At 37.6% G+C, this 22,890-nt stretch overlaps 1 protein-coding gene across 1 annotated transcript in view; it reads left to right on the top strand.

Moving 5' to 3' along the window:
• Nucleotides 1–18,852, top strand: part of adgrl4 (adhesion G protein-coupled receptor L4) — a 31,810-nt gene extending 12,958 nt beyond the window's left edge. The window contains exons 6-16 of the mRNA XM_081357469.1: nucleotides 5,561–5,728; nucleotides 10,437–10,620; nucleotides 11,714–11,824; nucleotides 11,919–12,118; nucleotides 12,218–12,394; nucleotides 15,128–15,331; nucleotides 15,451–15,671; nucleotides 16,134–16,200; nucleotides 16,575–16,666; nucleotides 16,906–17,074; nucleotides 18,466–18,852. Of these exons, the coding sequence (XP_081213595.1) occupies nucleotides 5,561–5,728; nucleotides 10,437–10,620; nucleotides 11,714–11,824; nucleotides 11,919–12,118; nucleotides 12,218–12,394; nucleotides 15,128–15,331; nucleotides 15,451–15,671; nucleotides 16,134–16,200; nucleotides 16,575–16,666; nucleotides 16,906–17,074; nucleotides 18,466–18,528 (1,656 nt within the window). The 3' untranslated portion in view covers nucleotides 18,529–18,852. The remainder of the gene's footprint in view (nucleotides 1–5,560; nucleotides 5,729–10,436; nucleotides 10,621–11,713; nucleotides 11,825–11,918; nucleotides 12,119–12,217; nucleotides 12,395–15,127; nucleotides 15,332–15,450; nucleotides 15,672–16,133; nucleotides 16,201–16,574; nucleotides 16,667–16,905; nucleotides 17,075–18,465) is intronic.
• Nucleotides 18,853–22,890: the final 4,038 nt, after the last annotated feature.

Genomic DNA, 22,890 nt, shown 5'->3' with positions numbered 1-22,890 from the left:
CCCTCACATGGTGGGGAGTGGTCATGGAAGGCTGCTTGACCCTGGGCAAACTGCCTTCCACATGCCATTAAGTGGGGGACCATTGGGAAAGCACCACTTAGTAACTTGTTTCCTTCATGGCACCTTGAGGATGAGGCCTACAGCTCATGTTAGAGTCCATGCTTGGGACTTAGAAGTAACATTAGAAGGGTTGTCCCTGGCACCCTTCAAGCCCTTGGACTCAGCATCAGATAAATGCATCGATTTAAAGATGGCATTTCTGCAGCCGATCACATCACTATAGAGAGTAGGAGATATGCAGGCCTGCCAGCTGCTTCCTCCTGCTTAGAGTTTGGTCCGGGTAGGGTGAAAGTTATTCTCCACCCAAGGCCGGGCTATGTACCTAAGGTACCCACTAATGTGGCCTCGTCTACAGCCCTCCAGGCCTTTCATCCTCTTCCTTATGTGTTGGTGGAACAAGAGAAGCTACATTTAAATGAGGGCCCATCTGAGCCTTTGAAGTCTATATGCGTAAGACTTATCAATGGAGGAAAACTAATCAACTGCTTGTATGCTTCGGGCCCACCAAAAAGGGCTGCTCGGCCACCAAACAGACAATCAGTAGATGGATTGTGGAAGCGATTTCTTTGGCTAATGAGGCACACATTGTGTCTTTGCCTCTTCTAATCAAAGCACATTCCACACAAAGTATTAGGGCTGAACGATTAATCGCAATTTGCATGTAATCACACTTAAATCGAGTTGGCTTATCACGATTTTAAAATCGCAAAGGCTGCGATTATTTTTTATGCACAGCTTGTCATTGATGTACGGCTCTGTAAACGCTGCTCCATCTGAAAGCACTGTGAGTGAGTCACTTACAACGTGCATTTGAAAAGCATCATAACGACAGTTGAGTATCCTTCTGTGAGATGATGTGCCTTCTTACACAGAATAAGGCAGTCGTGTATTTATAAGTCATGTTTAATCAAAGTGTTTCAATCTTCTGTTTATTCAGTTACAGCGATAGGGATTTCCTGGAATGATGCACCATTATTGTACTTCTGCGGGGGGGCATATTTATCGTGTTTGCATGAGAGCGCCCTCTGGTGTTCAGATGGAGCAGTATTTACTACCGATCAGCCGCACTCCACTGACAAGCTGCGCATAAAAGAATCGCAGCCTTTGCCAAATCGCATGCGGTTTTATTGCGATTAATCGTGCAGCCCTACAAAGTATGGCATCCTCCAAAGCGTTACTGTCGGGGGTATCCCTTCAGGAAGTTGATGTGGCGGGGTGGTCCTCCCCACACACATTTATAAAGTTTTATAGCCTGGACCTGCTGGCCACACCGGGATCTCAAGTGATTTCATCTGGAGTTGTGCCTGAACAGCTTCACACCAGGACAGGCAATTTTCAGTATAGTGAAGTGGGTATTTCATTCCTCAAAATGTCATTGGACGAAGTGCAAGTGTTGTTCCTTGAAGGGGAACATCTCAGGTTATGCATATAACCATTATCCCTGAAAGGGGATCGAGACACTGGAACGCTGTGTTGCCGGCTTCACTTAGTAGCTTACGTGTTACGCACCTATCAAGATTGGACTAGTGGCACACGTGCTTCAGACGCAGTCATGGCGTTCCCCAAAGTATCGTCATTGGACACTGCATCTTGATTCTCCTCTCAGGGAACCATGGTTACATGCGTAGCCTGAGACATACTTCTGCTGCTTCTAGTTGCTCTAAGTCATCGTAGACTCAGCAGCACACCAAGCCAGCTTCTGTGCCTAATCTCCCCCAGCCCGAGGTGGAACACATGGTGAAGCATTGCTTCCACCCAGGTTAGCACTACCCGTTTCCCAGGTGCCAGGGACCCCAGTGTAACGCAGGTAGATGTTGTGGGAAGAAGGAGGTGGGAACCGGCGAACATTTAAAAACTTTAATGATGAAAAATAAATAAACTACAAAATGAAAGTAAAGACGGCAGCCCCTCACGGTCGACTGCCGCCACACATAATAAAACAAAACAGCAAATCAAATAGTCCTGGTCCTCTCTCGTCCTTCACGATCGACGGCCCTCTTTTTATGCTTCCGCTCCTCCGTGAGAGATACGAGACCAGTGCGTTGCGCAGGTGTCGCTCATCAGCAATCACTGCATCGGCCTAGCGCCGTTCTCCCACGGCCCTCGTCCTGCTCGCCACACGTTTTTTTTGTATTTCCTAATACAATTAGGAATTCAGTGAACAGACACAGTCTCTATATGATGATATCTTGGTGAAAGAGTCTCTATGTGATGGGATTTATCTGGCCTCAGTGATATGAGACAGCTAGCAGATGGCTGGTTTAGCCATCCATCTGCTGCTCAGCCAAGAATATGTGTCATATTACTAGAGAGAAGAGCAGCACCATCCCAGGAGGGATGAATACCATCTCTTTTCAACAGGCCAGGTCTGCCCGAAAAACGTTTCCAATTATCTATGAATTCTATATTATTCTGCGGACACCCCTTAGACAGCCAGCCATTGAGTGAGGACAGTCTACAAAGTATCTCATCACTCCGGCGAACAGGAAGGGGGCCAGAGCAAATTACAGTACTTGCGAGTTCACACACCTCTTTAACTTTAATTCTAGTGATCTCCGACTGACGAAGTTGAACATCATTAGTGCCGACGTGAATTATAATCAGGCGATGTCAGGCGTTCTGGCTCCCGGCAAATGTGATTATGGTTGCTGGTGTCTCTATTTTCACGTTATGTGTAATAGAATCGCCAGTAATTAGGACACTTTCAACAGGATTCACAGTGGGTGTTTCACTGAGTGGGGAGATTCTGTTTATTATTGTTATTGTAATCGGAACGGAAGAGCGGTGTTTTGTTCTGCAACTACAGCGTCTCACGGTCCCCCAGATGAGTACAGAGTGAACTACAGAGTTCACTAAGCTAGTCGCATCCAAAGCAGTATCCAAAGCCCTTGCACTCTTACTATCCTTGATTATAGTTTGGATGCGTGTCTCTAGTTCTGAAATCTTCTCCGTCAGCCTGACTATCTCCCTGCATTTATCACATGTAAATCCTTCAACGCTGACAGAGAATGCTATACTATACATGTGCCACGAAGTCCAAGTGACAATAACAGGAGAAGACATTACTCACCGTGTTTGTTGACTGATCCAACTCACCACAGCTGTCTGATAGACTTGAAAAAGGCGCGAGAGAAAAAAAGAAAACGGCAAGCACGGATGGCAGGTTAACAGGCTAGCGATATACTAGCGTGGTGTGCTAGCGATAACAATTTCGTTAAAAGCTAGCGATGTCAGATTAATGTGATCGGCTTTATTAGACAAAATCTAATATATGTTGATGAGTAAGTTAAATTTTTAACCCCTTTTCAACCCCTCGCCTCCACGGAGCCAAGCTTAGAAAGCCATTCCCAGCATGTCAGATTGGGTTTTGGAAATAATTAAATGAGGCTACTCGCTCCAGTTCACTTGCAGGCCCCTCCGCTTCAGGGGTGTGATTCACAATTCATTCTCTGACGACGACACATACGTCTTCTGAGATGAAGTACAAGCTCTGCTAGCAAAGGCCGCTGTGAAGAAAGTTCCCATGGCAAGTCAGGCTCGTTACGTCCTCGTTCCGAAAAAGGAATGGCGGCCTGGAAATTATGGCAGTATTTCTGGCTTTGAAGGAGTTCCAGTCAGAATTTAGAGGGCGCCACACAAGGGCGTAGGTTTACGCATAAATACATTACATACATTACATAAATAGAATGTAGAAACGAAAAATGTCTCAGATCCACTGTTTATGTTGACTGCAAGATTCTAAGTTAAGGTCAGCTAATTAAAATTCAGTGACTTGCTAACGTAGCATTCTATCATGATAGCGCGACTTCTATGAGTCTATCAGTGCTGTGCTGCACAGCATAATTAATACTCTTAACCTTAGTTGAAAGATTGCTGCTGCTAGGTTTAACTGTAACAACATCCTGGGTAACACATACTATCACCAATACTATTTTCCACAGTAGAATCTGCATTTGAAAGCCTGGTCAGTCACTACTACTGCTAGTTTATTTGTGTGGCTAGTTATTTTGCCTACTTACACTCTGCTTTATGAAAAAGATTCGTATGTCCCCTTTCTTCTTCTTGGGTGGCATAGCTGATCTATCTACAAAGTACAAAAAGTGGCAAAAAACGGAATATTAAAATGTTTTACTCTGGCCTTTGTATGTGGCCTTCGACACGCGCGCGCGCACACACACACCACCCGCTCTCTGCCAGTGCAAGCACAAAAGTAGTCCCGGCCCGCGCGTGTAGCCTGTCTGATACACCGCCGCCAATAAAATTACGGCGTTTCTTGTACTGTCGTTGTTTTGGCCGTTGGAATCGATCCAAATAGCAGCGCAAAGATCCAAATAGCAGTTCAAAGGAGCTTGCTAAATATTGGTGGAGACAAATTTGTCATCTCAAAATATCGATTGGGACTAGTACCTAGCGTCCCCCCCTAAACCTACGCCCATGGCGCCACAACCTGGTCCGTTGGGAGAGTATGACAGTGGTAGCATATATAAACCAAGAGGGACCCTGGTCTCATGTGCTAAACAAGCTGGCATACCGCCTCCTTCTGTGGGCACAGCACAATCTTCGCTCAGTGAGAGTGGTGCACCTGCTGGGCTCCATGAATACAGAAGCAGATATGCTGTCCTGGAATGGACCGCCTCATAAAAAATAGCTTGCCATGCTACTAAGCTTATACATGAGTCGACGCTCCTGCTCCTCAGTCGAAAAATTCTGACAAAATAAGCAATCAGCGCAACTTAAATAGGCAGTCGTCCGTTGTCTGTGCTGATGCAGGTGTTTTCCCCATAAGATTCAATTACTGATGCAATGCTCGTTCCCGTTATCTTAGGCAACCAAGACTACGTTAATAACTGAAACATTTTATATCTTAGTATCTTACTTTTCTTGTTAGTTTTAATATTCATGAATGTGAAATGTGAAGGATGATGTTTACTAAAACAAAATCACAAGAAAATAATCTCTTAATGTTCCTGTGTGGCCTCTCACACCATTCATGAAATATTGATAACATTTCCTAAAATACTCTGTCCATCCCGATTGCTATATGACTAAAATCTCATGACAAAACACAGCTGCTGTTTAGGTCCTTGCAGAATTCAATCTATAATCACAATGTAAGTGTGAGAAAATGGCGTCCTCTGCTGGCAAATTAGCAAATCTGTCCCAAGAAAATTATAATTTAATTTCAACACCCTTTAAACTGATTCCATTTGCTTATTATCTGGTTGGTACTAGCCTTGTTAGAAGTTTTTTTTTTTTAATTTATAAAATACAAAAGACTAATCATCCTATAAACAATTTTTTAGGAAGATTATCCATGAAATGTTTGTATGGAAATGTTTGAATGTGCTTGCTGATTAAGGCCTCTGATATAAGCATGTTAGAACACCTGTGTGTTGTCTGATTTTTCCCTGTAATTTATGATATTTCAAATAATGTGATCTTTAATAACATTGTATATTTGAGTAAATATTCATTTTCTTTTCTTCTCTCTGGGTTGTAGATGATTAATCTGTCAACTCCAGAGCGTCTGAAAGAGATAAGACATCAAACATCAGCTGAACTCTCCCCTATTCTCCTCATATCATACATCGAGGCCATGGCCAGCCATAAACTAGGCACTGGAGACAAGTCTGAACATCCTGAGGAACACATCAATGAAACCATCGTGGTAATTTGTGTACCATTCCACATACAGGACATGATATAAGACAGAAACACACCAGTCAGTTTTAATAAGCCTGAATGGTTTACACCAAAGTTTAAAATAGAAACTTAACCCCCAAAAACTTTTTAAATGTGCTCCAATTCACGGAGACTGAGATGGCAGAAAGTGTGTCCTCTTTGTTTTCTTTATTTTACAAAAAGCACAACATTTTCTAGCAGTTGAGAGATTAACTAGACCCTTTACAGTTTCTTATGATGTCTATTAAGGGACCGTTCGGTATTTATGGAAAGGACCACCGGAGGAAAATAGGGGAGGGTCATGTCTTTTTATTCTTTGTTGAGGGGAGGGTCATCCAACTTTTTTTAGTCTAGGGGGAGGGTCACCCAACTTTTATATTCATGAAAACAGCAACATTTCAAAGTGGCTTGTTTGGTACTATTTTTTTTCATTTAGCTCCATGTTGATCTCGCGTTATCAGCCCCCCCATCGATATCAGATGGGTCTGACCCAACAAAAATCCAGTTTGGCGCTGTTTGACAGTGCGCGCGCACTTCAGTTCGCGCTCAGAAAAAGTGCATCATGTCAGAACAGAACGTCAATGAAATGTTTACCCGGCAAAGCTTTAAAGCACGAGCAAATAATGAACTTTTGTGATTGCGAATAAGTGCACAGTGTCCTGTGAGTGTGTAACTCTACCGCTGTATTAACATGTGATGTGAATGTACGTCGAGTTTTACAGTATTGGGACTGAGGCACCAGAACTGCAGCTGATAGAATGTGCGCTGTAGCACAATACTACCATATTTTAGTTTCCATTCTTATTTTGTTTCCACGATGTGTAAGATGTAGGGCTACCACATCTTTAAATTACTATTAGTATTATTTAAGTTAACATAATAAAATATGTAGACCTACACCCAAAAACTAGTGGAGGATAAATTCGTTAAAATTGGGCAATTCCAGCGTTATGGACGTGACATTTGCAGTTAAAACTTGAAATATAAATTCTCAGAAAATGCATTTAATACCAATATTTTGAAACGTCTGTTAATTAATATATCCATACTCCCTCAAGAAAGGAGTCAAGACATTAGAAAAATATCAGTCTACACATGCGTTTTATATTTAATATGAGGGAAATACACATGTGACGTGACACAAAAAATCTGTTAACTTTTAGGTGGCAAAATATGTTTTAGTAATTCTATGAACTACACTGTGCAAACCAAAATATATTTAGGCTACCCACCGGATGAATAAAGATCGGCCTCCACAGAGCATAAAAGATTATTTTTATTTTATTTAGTTGGCATTTATGTGAAAAAAAAAAAAAAAAAAAAAAAAAAAATGTTACGGGCGTGACAGTTCTCCATTACGGACATGACTGCTCTGAAAGCGACTTTAAAAATTTCACAGAGACCTCAAGCAGAAAGCACAAAGCCTTTCTTTAAAGTGAATTTCGTTTTTTTATTAATTGTATCTTAATTTTGATCAATGTTTCATCAACCAATTGCCTGGATTTAATAAATAAGAAGTATATATATATATATATATATATATATATAGTAGAAAATAGATAATATATATAGTAGAAAATAGATAATCATGACTCGGAGGCGCGGGCGAGTGAACTGGGCTGAGTTTCCCGATAACGTTGTCTCTTAGCACGCTACGAAGACTCTTAAGGTATAACTTAACTGAAGGTATACCATTTCTAGGCGTGTTCCCCGAACTATACCTTAGGAAGCCGCTTAAGATATACCTTCTTACGTGCGAAGTTACCCGGTGCTGTCCGTGGCGATGGTGCTGAATTGGTTGATATCGATGGCTCGAGAATCAATTATTCTCTCGTGCAGGGGCTGTTTATGTGAGAAAGCGGTGATCTTTATAAAATAAGCACTTCATAAATAGTTGAAATTGCATTTATTAGGACTCATGGGATATTATAAAAAATAACCCAAACTATAATAGCCTATAATAGCCTTGCCTACATATTTTAAAATTGTATCATATATTGCTGCCATAATAACCATTTCAATTATTTATTGTGCTTTCTTCTCTTTACGTACGGTGCTCGGCAGTGATCAAAAAGGATTTAAACAGTGGATTTTGAATCTCTTCTTGTAAACTCGGAGATGTGGATTCAGACGGCAATTAAATTAACGTACAACATGTTTGTCAAAAAACAGTAGGTACTAATTTGGCCAGGGATTTTTACGCGGGTTGGGTGAGAAAAAACACTGATATTATGGAATCGGACGGCACTAAAATAACCGACTTACTGTACGAGCCCATATTAGAAACAATATTAGCGTCCGAATAGGACTTAACTGACAGTAGCCTATGCTTTCATTGGCTTTAATTTAAAAGTGCTCTTTAATTAAAATAAATGTATAACATTTTATTATAGCCTATATAATAATATAATCAAAATTCTATTAACAATCAGTGTAATGACAATTTTATTCTTTGCATGAAAACACTTGAATTAGCCTAATTGAACACTGTCTGGGTGTATTAAAACTTCAGAATTATATTCATATAGACCTGCAACAGTGATAAGGTAAAGCTAAGAGTGGTCCAGACCAACCTTCCGAAAGTATGACTTACAGAAGGCATACTTAATTAAGAACGTTTCGGGAAACACGTATTAACGATAAGGTACAGCTTAAGGTGTAACTTAAGAACGAAATAGCGTTAAGAAGGTTTCGGGAAACCCAGCCCTGGACCCTTGTCTCATAAATGAACCGAAACTCAGCGTAAGGTAGGCTACTTGCCTCACAGAACTGAGAAATATATAGAAAGCTTGAAATGTCTACTTTTAAACAGAACAATTCAAAACGAAGGAAAACAGACTGCTTTCTGCTTATGAAATGTGCATTTCTCTCTGGCGCGTTCTGAGAAGATTGCGATGCATCGTCAACTTCATCTTTACAGTCGACACAGAAAACACTTGTTTATTAATAAACAATTAAAATGTCTCCTTGCTATATTTGACATATTAATAATCCTTACTTTTGCCGGTTCTTTGTGACAGCTTTTAGATGCTTTGTTGGCAGCGCCACCCACATGTTGAACGCGTCACACCGCATCAGCACCGAAAACATGATTTTTTTCAAATCTAAAATAAAAAAATCGTGATACGAACCGAATCTTAGGTTTGGTCTATCGTTACAGCCCTAGTAAGATGAGAAAGCAAGAGTTTATGGTTGTAAAAAAAACAAACAATGGCTATCTGAACACCTTTGCCAAGCGCAAACCAGTACAGAAGTAGGTTAATCAATAAATTATCGGGGAGGGTCATGCCTTTTTTCACAAACAAAATTTTGGAGGGTCATAGAAAAATGTATTGCTGGCGAAGGGAGGGTCATGTCTTTTTTGACTACAGATCTCAAAACTCCTCCAGTGGCCCCAACGAACAGTCCCTAATGATACTCTTTTCTGTATGACCAAAAATGACAGAGTATTTTAAGTTGTTTCTGCTGTTGTCTGGAAAAAATGCAAGGGATTGCGCTGGCGCTATACTTTAGCATCCACACTCCACACACTTGAATATCGCCTAATAATAGGTTAATGTTAAAGCGAGCAGCCATGTAAAGTTGCTACTTACATGTTTTAAACGACAAGCCATTTTTTAGGCCGATGGATGATCGGAAAACTTTTGGTTTGGCCCCTGAGGGAACTAACTTAAACTATGGTCTCTCAGCTGAGGTTGTTGAAACCATCCTAAAACTCCCTTCACGAGGAAACTTTATACCTTAAATTGGGGAGCCCTATAACCTTTATTTAACCAGGAAAAAACTCTTGAGATTTAAAATCTCTTTTACAAGAAGGTCCTGGCCAAGACAAGCAGCACACTTAGTTAAACATGAAAAAAGTTTAAACATGAAAACAAATTATAGATTTTTTTTTTTTTTTTTTTTTTTTATATATACAATATCAGTTAAAACAATAACAATAGGTAAAGCCATAACTAAATCATTTAAAATACTCTTAAATTAATTTAGAGAGACCAACTCTTTAAAGCATAATTTATCTTGTAACTGATTCCAATCAGACAGAGCAGCATAACTAAACACCCTTTTACCCATATTTGGACTATTGGGATGTTTAAAAGATAATATTCTTGTGAACGAAGACCATACATTTTTACACCTTTTTGAATGGTATACTGCTGTAAACAGGAGGGAAGCAAACCCAGGAAAGTTGTATATAAAGATGTACCATTGCTTGAGTCTATAGATTGACAGTATGGGCCATCCAACCCAAGAGTACAGTAAACAATGATGGGTAAGGGCTTTTGAATTGGTAATAAATCTTAAAGCTCCATGAACTGAATCCAATGCCTTTAAACAATGCTTGGGTGGCTGCAGATAGATCATATCAAAATAATCCAACACTGAGAAGAAAGTAGCAGCTACCAATCTCCTCCTTCACTTGTCTTCACTTTATGGTGCAGAGAACATTAGTTGGACTTTGCCATGTAAGACTTCCAGCCTTGGATTTGGCAGTGGTTCTGGAAGGTTTGTCTCTGGCATCCTTCAAGCCCCTGGACTCAATTTCAGAGAAGTTACTAACATTAAAGATGTATTTTATGTTGGCTATTGAGTCCCTTGAGAGGATAGGAGACTCGCAGGCCCTGTCATTTTCTCCATCTGCCTGTTACAGTCGTAACCTGAGACGTTCTGTGTTTTCTGTATTTTTCTCGTAGAATTTGGTTTTTAGTGTGAATAACTTAGTCGAGAAGGATGAGAAGGTGGAATGGGACAGGATAAATGAGGATTTGAGGAAGTATTACATCACCACACTCCTTCACACAGCAGAGATGGAAACACTGGCCCTGTCTGCTGGATACACACACACTATGCAGATGCAGGTGGATGCCGGTGAAGTAGGTGAGATTTTTGTGGGCTAAAATATAAACAACCACTCTCTAAGAAGAATCTGTAAAAACTGGTCCCAATTTTCAAATTAGGAAATTTTCCATTTTGATTTTCCGCAGGTATTTAACCATTTATATTATGCCTTTCATTGCGTTGTATTTAACACACTTTAACACCTCATTCCCCAAAAGTTTTTTTTCTGTTGTTGTTGTTGTGTTTGTTTGTTTGTTTGTTTGTTTGTTTGTTTGTTTGTTTGTTTGTTTGTTTGTTTGTTTGTTTGTTTGTTTGTTTTCAGCACTGCAATATAAGAATTATTTTGGGTCTCCCAAATAAACTTTCCACTATAAAGAAACTTTTGTTAAATAGAAAGGTTCCATTGATTGTTAAAGGCTCTCATTGAACCATAGACAGCAATAACCTTTGTTTGTTTGAGTGTAGGGTTTAAAATAAATGTCTAAAAACTTAATGGATAATGCACTGGCATAAAATGACCAGTACATTCTCCATTTTCCATACATATTTATTTCTTACAGTGCATTATTCATTTTTAATATATACTGTAAATCTTAAACTTTATGACAGATCAATTATAGGATACACTATTAAAAAATGTACTGAAAATATTAACACATCATAATTAGTTAACCTAAATAGCGTTTAGAAATAAAAAGTATGAAAATCTTTGGAAAATACAGATTGAATAAAATTGAATGCTTTATTCAACAATAAAATCAAAGTACATTATTGTAAAATGTTTTATAGTTGTATTGTTATTTCTTGAGATTGTTTAATATAAATATGTTATCGAGTCATTTTATAGAAGTCCCTGCATGATTAATAATATTTGATTGTTTTGTTTGTTTGTTTGTTTGTTTTTTAATACCTTTTGTATTTTGTTCCATAATACTTGAAAAATGTCACCATATTTTTACAGTGTTTTTTTTTTGTTTGTTTTTTTGTTTTTGTTTTTTTTGCAGCACACTTTACATTGAATTTACCTGTTGTTGTTGTTGTTGTTGTTGTTGTTGTTTGTTGTTGTTGTTGTTGTTTTGGTTTTTACCTGCTTTTGATGAAGGTGCTAATCATTGTGTTGAATCATTTCTAGAAATGAAACTATACACATTTGAACCCCACCAAGCACATCCAGTTTCAACCAACATCCAAGGAAACTCCATTTCACTGACCCCTAAGAATGCAAAAAGCAAAAGCAATAATGGTTTGTAATAGTGTTCTTTCTTAACGTCATAGCAAATTGAATACAAATGCACCAACTCATTCAAATGCATGTCTTCCATCTGTCTCTGCTGTAGGAAGCACCTCCATTGTATTTCTAATCTATAACAGTATTGGGGATATTTTAAAGCCAACTGATGACCCTGGTGTGGCCGATTACTCTCGCTATGCAGCAGCGGGTGAAATTACAGTTAATTCGCCAGTAATAGCAGCAGCCATCAGCAATCCAAAGACATTTGCACTGAACAACGTGACCTTCACTCTCAAACACACACAGGTGCAGTGTGACTGAGTGATTAAATAACTTGAAATAGTTGTTGCTTTGAATATCATTTTAATATGCATTGAAGTTTTGTTTTTGTTTTTTTTTATAAAGGAGATAGATCCTGCCCATGATGAGACTAAGTGTGCATTCTGGGAGTATTCCCAGAGCATGATGGGACACTGGAGTTTGGATGGCTGTAAACGCACTCATGTGAATTCCACTCATACTTCATGTTCCTGTGATCACCTGACACACTTTGCTATTCTCATGTCCTCTGCTCATGCCAATGTAAGTGAACTACTGCTGTCCCCTACTGGTCTCCTCACAAAATACGGTGGCCCAACCAACATTTCTTGTTATTTCTACCTGAACCGTTTAAACAATTTTACATTACCATTCAAAGGTTTGGGGTCAGTATGATATATATTTTTTTTATATATATATTTTTTTTAGTACTTTTATTCAGCGAAGATACAATAAATTGATTAAAAGTGACAGTAAAAATGCCACAAAACTGTTTTCGACATTGAAAATATTAAGAAATGTTTCTTAAGCACTAAGTCAGCATATTAGAATGATTTTTGAATCTGTGATACTGAAGACTGAAAATTCAGCTTTGCCATTACAGAAATAAATTACATTTTAAAATATATTAAAATCAATAACTGTTATTTTAAATTGTAATTATATTTCACAATGTTACTGTTTTACTCTTTTACTTAATTTTAATAAAATAAATGCAGCCTAGGTGAAAACACTGCGAGATATTTATTTCAAAAACATTAAAAACTCTTACCGACCCCAAACTTACGGTGTATATATTACACACACACACTATGTTTATGATTGATTAAGTCAAATTAAATATTAATAAACCTGACCATTTTTTTTACTGTGTAAGACTTTATATTTCTTCTAAATTCATAGAAAACAATGTCTTAGACTGATGTTATCTTTAAAGTAAGAACATTACTTTAAATGTTACTTAAAGTAACATTTAAAGTTACTATGAAGTTACCTTAATTATTAGAAATAAAGAATATAGTTGATCTGTTTGCTCAGTCCAGTATATCTTATTAGTGGTGATTGCTGTCCTAAACCTCACTATTATGCTCCCTCATACTTGTTAGGAATTTGAACAAACTACTAACCCTATAAACATCAGCATATAATGCATCACATATTGTTTGTGCTACGTCGGTTTATGAAACATTTAATTATGTGGTTTGTTGAGAATAGCTGGCACTGGCAGACAATAGAACTTTTATGCAGGACCCTAAACTATATCTAGGAATTTTAAAGGGGTCATGAACTGGATTGTTTTATTATTTTATAATGTTGCCTGGGGTACCCTTATAATGTTAGTATGATTTTTACATCAAAAATTGTCATAATTTATAAATAAAAGCCATTTTTCCAAGCCTGATTTCAGCTTCAGATTTGAACGCTCTGTTTTAAGGGGCGTGTCTGCTGTGAGACTGCAGTGCAAACGCCCACTGCTGTGATTGGCTGACATGCTTGCATATGAAATAACTAGTATTACATGAACTTTCTCGAAAACTTTTACTACGTTTTTACTATTACAGCTATCGAGATTAACAAATCGTGAACAGTATCGTTTAAAGCATTATATTTAAATCTATTCCATCACATGAAAGGTTGCAGCATGATGAGCACTGACTGAGCAGATGACAGTCTGTTGATTGCGTGAATAAAGATTTTATCATTGCAACGCAAATTTTGCACTCTCACAAATGCTTACACCAAATCACAATGCAAACACGATGTGAATACACAGTAAGAGCTTTGTTGTGTAGTGTAACAGTGTCATTATTTCATCACGAGTTTGGTAAGTGTCCAGATAAGCTCTCGCGGCTGGCGCTGTGCTGTTTGATTGACAGCTTGGGCGATTGAATAGGGATCGTTCTTTGATCGCTTTCTGTATATAATTTAAAAACAGTTTAAAAAAGATTATTTTCATAATACTATGAGAAATTATGTGAAGTTGATCGTTTAGTCACTGATGCATAAACAGTATTGAACGATTTTAAGAGAAATATCTGAACTTGAATAATTACACAGAAATCACTGATCGCAGATCAGGCATTAGAATACACATGGTTACTTACATGTTGCTGGCAGATCCGTGTCGGGAAATTGTGATTGACTGATTTAATAAAGTTTAACCATGCTGGAATCCGAAGGAAGCTTATGCAGACTGTCTTCTTCCACAAACAGGCACTGCACAATAGTAAACAGCATGTTTATTGCTTGGAAGAAGCTCGATCCGGTTTAGCAATTATCATGTCTTCCTATGTTATTTAGCATGTTTGGGCGAATCGGTGGGCGGGGCTAAACAGGCGTTGATCTTCTTTTGTGGAGGCGGTGTTTTATCCTCTTTGACGTCATAGTTCCCCACTTTGAAAAACGAGTCGTTTGCTGAGCCTGATGTCTATAAAAGCTTTTATTGGACTAACAAGGTAGTTTTCAGTTCTGAAACTTACAGGTTTATTATAGTATGATGATCTCTTATATGTCAAAAGCTCAAGGAAATTTTGATTTCTCAGTTCATCACCCCTTTAAATATCATAGTCAGTTAGGGCATCAAAACAGCCACGTAACAATGTGTGGTAACATTTTATTTTACAGTGTCCTTGTTACATATGTTACATGTACTTACCATAGTAATAACAGTAAATTATGCATAATTACAACTAACCCTCAACCAAATCCTATAGTAAGTACATAGTTGTTAAATATTACTCAGTCAGTACTTAAATATATAATTACACTGTAACAATGACACCTTAAAATAAAGTGTAACCCAATTTGCTATAAAACCACCCAGAACACCTTAGCAACAAGGCACAGGTGAGTGTCACTCACCTTTTCTTCAATGTATGCTATTATTACTTTGTGAAAAAAAAACTGACTCAGATTGTCAGTTGGTACAATTAGAGCAGAATCCACAATTGGCTTGTAAACAATCCTAAATGCCTTTTCCTGCTCTGTTTTATTTAGTTGCTTGCGCATTATAATGTTCTGACGAGGATAACGCAGCTGGGAATGGTGATCTCCATAATATGCCTGTCCCTGTGTATCTTCACATTCTGGTTCTTCCGAGACATTCAGAACACCAGAACCACGATCCACAAGAACCTGTGCTGCAGCCTTTTCATGGCCCAGTTCATCTTCCTCATCGGGATTAACAAGATTGCACACAAGGTTCTCTCCTCAGGCTTTTTTAATGTGTCAAATGGCAACATAAACCCTTTACAAAAGTAGTTTTTAAGTAATGTAGCGCAATGTAATGTTGATTCATGTTTGTTCACTTTGTGTTTCAGTGGTTCTGTTCTCTTATCGCTGGCCTGCTGCACTATTTCTTCTTGTCTGCATTTGCCTGGATGTGTATAGAGGGGATCCATTTGTATCTCATTGTTGTTGGTGTCATCTATAACAAAGGTTTCCTCCACCGGAACTTCTACATATTTGGTTATGGGAGCCCAGCAGTGGTCGTCACAATTTCTGCAACACTTGGATATAAATATTATGGCACCAGTACTGTGTAAGTTATTAAAATTTAAATTTAGTGGTATTTGTTAAAGAAAGTATGACTATTACTATGAGCAATCCACCTTATTTTGATCCACCAATATTATTTTGAATGTGCAAGGCTTCCATTGTCTTCAGTTATTTTAGCTGTACAAATATAGTATTTTATGCTGCTTGATATTAAAAACTGGTATTTGCTTACATATTCTATTTACTGTCATAATCATAAACACAGGTTTGTAGCTCAAATAGTTACCATTTATTTAACTTTATTCTTCTAGTTATTTAATGTACTGTATAGCGGCTAACAAATCGTAATTCTCATACATTCACACACACACACACAAAAAAAAATGGCTTATATCTACAGTAGGTTGCAAAATAAGGTGGATTGCTACTCACATTTTCTTCAAACAATGTAAATTCAGTTTTACAATAATTGTAATTATTATTTCATGTTATTAATCTTATTAAGGTGTTGGCTGAGCACTGAAAATAACTTCATATGGAGTTTCATAGGACCAGCTTGTCTGATTATTCTGGTGAGCATCTCTTCTTGTGTTAGTGTAACATCCAGTAATATACACTGTACCATAAACTATCTGTAACCCATATGAACAGTACTCTGGGCTCATGTACACTCAGCAACAAATCTCAGTTACACTAATACAACCCTTTTCATTAGGACTTTGCTGTATTTTTAATCAATCTAAATAAATTGTAAATCTAAATAAAATAATATCCAAAATGTAATTTCCTTAGAGCTGTCAAGAAATGTAAAAAAGAAAAAGAAAAAAACGTATTTAATTGATAACATGATATGCTGTTTAATTAGTCAAATTAATTGCTGCATGTAGTTCATACTGTACTTTCTTGTTGGATAAATATTACATCGAAGCCATTTATTCCCTCCCAGGTTAATCTGCTGGCATTTGCTGTGATCATCTTTAAGGTTTATCGTCACACTGCAGTAAAGATACCTGAAATCAGTCACTATGAAAATATCAGGTAAAGAAATTGTTTATCATTTCAATTGTCAAATGTCACATCTCATATTCTGTAATGTTATGACTCTTTGTGTTTGCAAGTAACCTGGACTCCATCCTTTATATCCCACTCTTAGTAAAAGTAAAATTTTATTTTATTTATGTCAGGGTAGCAAAATACTAAAGTTAATAATCAAACAGCTGACTTAAAAATATTACAAACATATTTTTAACTTTTGCTATTCAATAATTATTCCACAGGTCTTGTGCAAGAGGAGCTATTGCTCTTCTATTTGTTCTGGGAGTTACCTGGACTTTTGGTGTCATGCACATCTTATATGAGACCACCCTGACAGCGTATCTCTTTACCTTCGCCAATGTGTTCCAAGGGATGTTCATTTTCATTTTCCTTTGCGTGCTATCCAGAAGGGTAAGGTGCACACTATTCTACAATTCCCTTTAGATGGAACTCAGCACTGCATCATGACTTTGATGCTATGGGAATGCCCCTGAATGAGCAAGTGTCTGAAGCATGTGTGGAAGTGTCAGTTTTACTGACCAAAGGTGAGGTTAGCGGACATAGTGTAAGCGTGTCATAAAGACCATAAATAGTCACCTGAAATAAAGATCATCAGCTTCTTTGCTTTAGGAAGCCAGGGTTGTGTTTGAGAAGACCCTCTGTGTTATGGCACATAAATTGTCTGGAGATGAGGGCTGTTTTTCTAGCATGGAAATACTGAGGGGCTACCATGTGTTAGTCCAGATGGACAACAGATCAGCAGTCTCCTATGTAATCACAAGGGTGGGCTGCGTTTGGGACTTTTTTCATGTTGATGCAGAAGACCCCTCCTGCTCTGGGCTGAGAACAAACTACTCTCACTGGGGGCAGTTTATATTCCAGGGCATTCAACTTAGGAGAAGACATCCTGTCCACACAGGTGTTGAGGCCCAGGGAATGGAGACATCACCCGGAGGTGGTGAAGTTAATTTGGCAGAAGTACGACAGAGCGGAAGTGAACATGTTTAGCTCAGCAGAGTCAACCCACTGTCCCCTATGGTTTGCCCTCATACCTCCAGCTCCGTTACGGCTGGATGCCATGATGCAGACATGGTCAAGGCTTCACCAGGGTTCGCCAGAATGGAGTTCGCCTGTTGCTAGTGGCTCTGTTCTGGCCACCCCAAGTCTAGTGTTTGGACCTATTGTCTCTCCGGAAGGCTCCCCACTGGAGATTCCAACCAGGAGGGATCTTTAGTCTTAGGCTCAGGATTCTCCACCCCTGACCCAAGATTTGGAAGCTGTGGTTTGGCCCCAAAGGGTGTCAACTCGCAGATTCCAGTCTCTCAGTGGACCACAGGGTTTATGTGTAGCGTAGTTCACAAACTTGCTAGCCAGGCATTTTTCAGTATGGCAATGTGGGTATTAACATTCCCATAGCGTCAACATCAGCGTTGAATTCCCTCGAAAGTGAACGTCTCTGGTTATGTAACCTAGTTCCATGAGAAGGGAACGAGACCCTGAGTCACTTTGCCATACTTTATGCATGCCTGAGTGTCTTCCTTCAGATAATTTGAATTTGATGAATTTTATTTCAAGTGCCTATTTATAGTCTTGATGATGTGATTACACTGTCACCTGACTTCGCTTTGGCCAATGAAATTGCTGTGTTTCCACACATGCTTTAGTCATCATAATGCAGTGTCTTTATCTCCCTTATCAGGGAACTGGGTTACCTAATCAGAGATGTACATTTTTTTCTTATTCAGTATTAATGTTTACCATTCTACACCTTAAATTGCAAATGTTTTCACTTTTATCATCAGATTCAAGAGGAGTACTACAGATTATTCAAGAATATTCCATGTTGTTTTGAGTGTCTGCGATAAACTTTATCAAGAGAGATTAACTTCAGCGCCAGTTTACAAATGCTTTTAAATCTAAGCACTATAAAGATGTACTTATGAAAATATGTGCAAAAGTTCCAATATATTTATTTTTTGAGAGAAAAGTATTAAAATGTTATAAAAACTAAAATTTTACTGAATGCTATGATGTAGAAGTTTTATAACCAATTGCAGTCAGCAGCTTTAAGTTTTACAGTCAATAGCAAAAAAAAAATAAAAAATTCTTTCTGACAACTGATTGTCTAAGATGATTTTCTATGTACTGTATTATGGACTAATAAAAACATTTATCTCCTTTGATGTGTTCATGTCGCCCCAAGTGCAGAGTTAATAAATCTGAAACTATATTTAATACACAGTAAAGTCAAACAAAGCCAGAACAAGTAGGCAGGCCCTTCTGGGTATAGAACTGGGGCAAATCACAGAACAGGACTAGAAAAACACTTAAAAAGAGCAACACAAGAACTAGAGCAAAGGGCACAATCCACTCCTGGCGTATTGCACAAAACAATCCTATGGATAGGAGGAAACACAATAAATAGAGAGGGAAAACCATGAGAAACAGGTGTTGGCAATTAACAGAACGTGAACTAGACAAGGGTTAAATGAGGGTGCGTGGCAAAATGAAACATGGGGTCGGGACAAGGGGAGCACATGTCAGAGACAAAAAGTCTGCATTCAAAAGCTTAGGCAGGGTTCTGTTTTTTTCTATCAGGCAATGACTGCAGGCAGTGTTTGTGCATGAAACTGATTTTGGACAGACTTCTGAAGAAGCATAATGGCTTAAACATCTACAAGAAAATAGAAGGAGGATTGACAATAACTCAGTGGATATTTAATTACTAAAGTACTAATTAAAAGTTGAAAAGTTGGTCAAAATTTACATTTACACAAAAAAAAAATATATGTAATTTATTTAGTCACAGAATTGAAGGCACAGGAAAGTGGGGTATCAGAGGGAGTGTAGCGAAGGATATATATATATGCTTCCTTCAAAAATCGATCATATGAAGGTATCTCAGTAGACAGGATGCCTTTCTACTTCCATACTTAAATTTTTCAGCTTTCATACACAGCCAAAGACAGCCATATGCACAAAATGAACACAGAAACAAGAAAAGTAGAGAGCAGCAGCCACATAATCCTTAAAGGATCCAAGGAATTGCATTCTTCTATTAATTAAGAATGCTACATATTTAAATTGACCTCAGAGATTTAGAAATTTGTGTCATATTTGTTTCTATCATGGACATTAAATGAATATATATATATATATATATATATATATATATATATATATATATATATATATATATATATATATATATATATATAGTTTTTAAGTTTATACAGTATATATAAAAGTAAAAGAAAAGTTTTAGGGATTTGGAATGGCATGATGATCAGTACTGTAAATGGTTAAACTAATACCTTAAGTATTTCTGTCACAGGAAATGAAGGAATATTTTTACAAAATGTTTTATTGCAATAATATTTAAGATTTTAAAATGGGAAATGACCCCTAATTACGATAATTGCATTTGTGTGTGTTTAAATATTTAAATAAAAATATAGCCTACTTGAAATTTTGAGGTGAAAATCAGAGGACAAGTTGATGTTAAAAAAAAAATCCCAATTATTATGTTCATGTCTCAGAATCTGTGTTTCTTGTTGTAATTTTACCACTGTAAGTTTAACCACCGAGCTCTTCCCCGAATGTCCCGCATCTGCCGATGTTTTTCCAAATGTTCGGAAAACTGTGCTAAGGTGAGTCGGTGGGGATAGAGAAGGGGCGGGGGAGGCAAATCCATAGCTGGAGACTTGTTCCTCTGTTGGTAAACAATAAATATAATAATAATTAGCCAATCACCATTGAGTATTTCACTTTCAGCTATTAGGAGAGTTGAGAAAAGAAACATGGCAGAGGAGGGTATTATAACTAGTCCTCTTCAGCCCATTCCGAGCGGGATTCGAGCTGAGGTCTCCGGCATGGGAGGACTCCCCTGATTTACATAAACAGCTCTTACTGGCCATTACACCCAATAGGTTACACCCTGATTTACACGCATAGCTCTTAAGCCCCGTTACCACCGCCAGCGACTTTGTTGCTATATGTCGCTAGTCTCTGTACTGTGAAGTCGCTTGTGGGCATTCGTAGTGCTGTCACTCTGATGTTATTGGTAGACTGCACGTCTGGCCATATCTATACAAAATACCATCATAAGTGATATATACAACTATATCATTTTAATTTGACTAGGAGTTAGGCTCAAAAGAAACAGTATGCTGTTGGGAGAGTGTTTTTATATTACCACAGAATTGTTCAGTGTATTAAATCATTTAGCCTACTGGGTTAACGATCGATCAATCAAGGGAATAACTCATACTGTCATAACTTATTAAAACGTCATTCGATATTTGACAAATAATCATTTTTCTTGTCCCTAATAGTCAAGATATGCAGGGGAAACTGTAAAATGAACTGCAGCAGTGCTAAACTTGCATCATAAAATTACAACACTCGTACTAAATGTGTGTATTAAACTCACTGAGACTGTCGACAGCTTCTTTTCCATGCATCATTTTATTATATCCATGTATGTGGTTACAAACTAAATCATGTAAAACAGTGAAATCGCCCTCAAACTCTTCTGTCTTGCCTGCACTCGAGACGGTGACGTGAGCTGAGCTCCACTGAAAGTCTTCTTTCCTATTGGTTGTCGCTCGTGAAAATCGCTTCCCATTTGCATGAAGTTGAAATTTCTGAACTTTTGTTGCGCGTCTCGTGTCGCTTGACACGCCCTCATTCTGTCACCAACGGTCACTGTCGCTCGTGTTGCCGGAAGTCGCCAGTGCTCCATTGAAATGAATGGGATCATGTCGCTTTGTCGCTGTGTGTTGCTGGCGGTGTGAACGGGGCTTTACAGGTCTACGTCCGGTACACTAGCCTCCCTTGGTATATCAACCAATCAACGAAGAGATGTACATTAGTTTGAACTGCTATCGCTTATATATCAACTATGGAGAAGATTTTGAATATTTGATTGCAAACGAATTTACCAAACTGATGTAATGTCTCAAGCAAGACAAACAAAGGAGCTCTTTGTTGAAAGCTTTAATGCAGAACGCAAACAACCATAACAACAGTCATAGCAGCCATTATATTTTCTCATACAGCACTTCCTAATCTCTCTGCATTAACCCCATAAATGCTGGTGCTATAGAAAACAGCAAGTCACAACTATTACAAACAGACTGCTGTGCTACACTACCATTCGAAAAACCGCTACAAAATAAAAAAGGCCCCACACCTAAGTTATAGACTAAAGGCTATACAGCGGCTTCACTAAATGGCCAAACATGCTCTTTTAACACGGACATAAGCTACAGGACAGAATGATGGATTTTTGCTTCAAGTGATAGGCTACGTGAGAGAAATTCTATTTAAATTGTGAGTTTTATTTTATTAGTCGTTTTCTTTAAATTGACTGTCAAAAAAGCCATTGTAAAGCAGTCAGGCAGACAGGCAAAAAAAAAAAAAAAAAAAGAAACCTTGGGAGGGGATCCAACTACTAAAATTTTGTAGTGTGATCTTGTTATTTGTTTAGCAGGTCACATGGTCTCGTAATAAGTTGTGATGACACTGTCTGTGATCACACTGACCTGTCTCACACCTTTGTCCCCTAGTTCTGTTTACTCAAACTATTTCTACAACACAAACCGTGTGATTCATTCTCATAGACAAGCATTTACAGAATAATTTCCATTACCTAACATTTTCCATTAAATTACATAAATAGGTTATGTACCTATGTACTTAACATACATATGTGCATACTGCCAATGTGATGAACAATTTCTACTTTTTTATGTTGAAAAATATTATTGCAATACTCATGCAATTACAGAAAATCCTTGCTGACCAGGCATAAGACATAACAAATATACTTTATATTGTATATTCTTAAAATTTTTGGTAAAAAAAAAAAAAAAAAAAAAAAAAAATATATATATATATATATATATATATATATATATATATATATATATATATATATATAAGTAATCAAAAAGTGTATATATATATATATATATATATATATATATATATATATATATATATATATATATATATATATATATATATACCTGTTGCACCAGAACAAATGTGTCATATCAAGTCACCTTCATTTATATAGCCCTTTTTACAATACAGATTTACAATACAGCTGTACATTGATAATAGGAAATGAATACAACAAAAATTGTTTTGGCTATATACAACAGTTCTAGAAGAAAGTCATTGTCTAGTTAAAGTAAGTTTGTGATTGATTAATTTCATTG

The sequence above is a fragment of the Scardinius erythrophthalmus genome (genome assembly GCF_964197995.2).
Source record: "Scardinius erythrophthalmus genome assembly, chromosome: 25".
Lineage (NCBI taxonomy): Eukaryota > Metazoa > Chordata > Actinopteri > Cypriniformes > Leuciscidae > Scardinius > Scardinius erythrophthalmus.
Note: the sequence above shows the minus strand (reverse complement) of the source record. Positions and strands in the feature narration are given on the sequence as shown.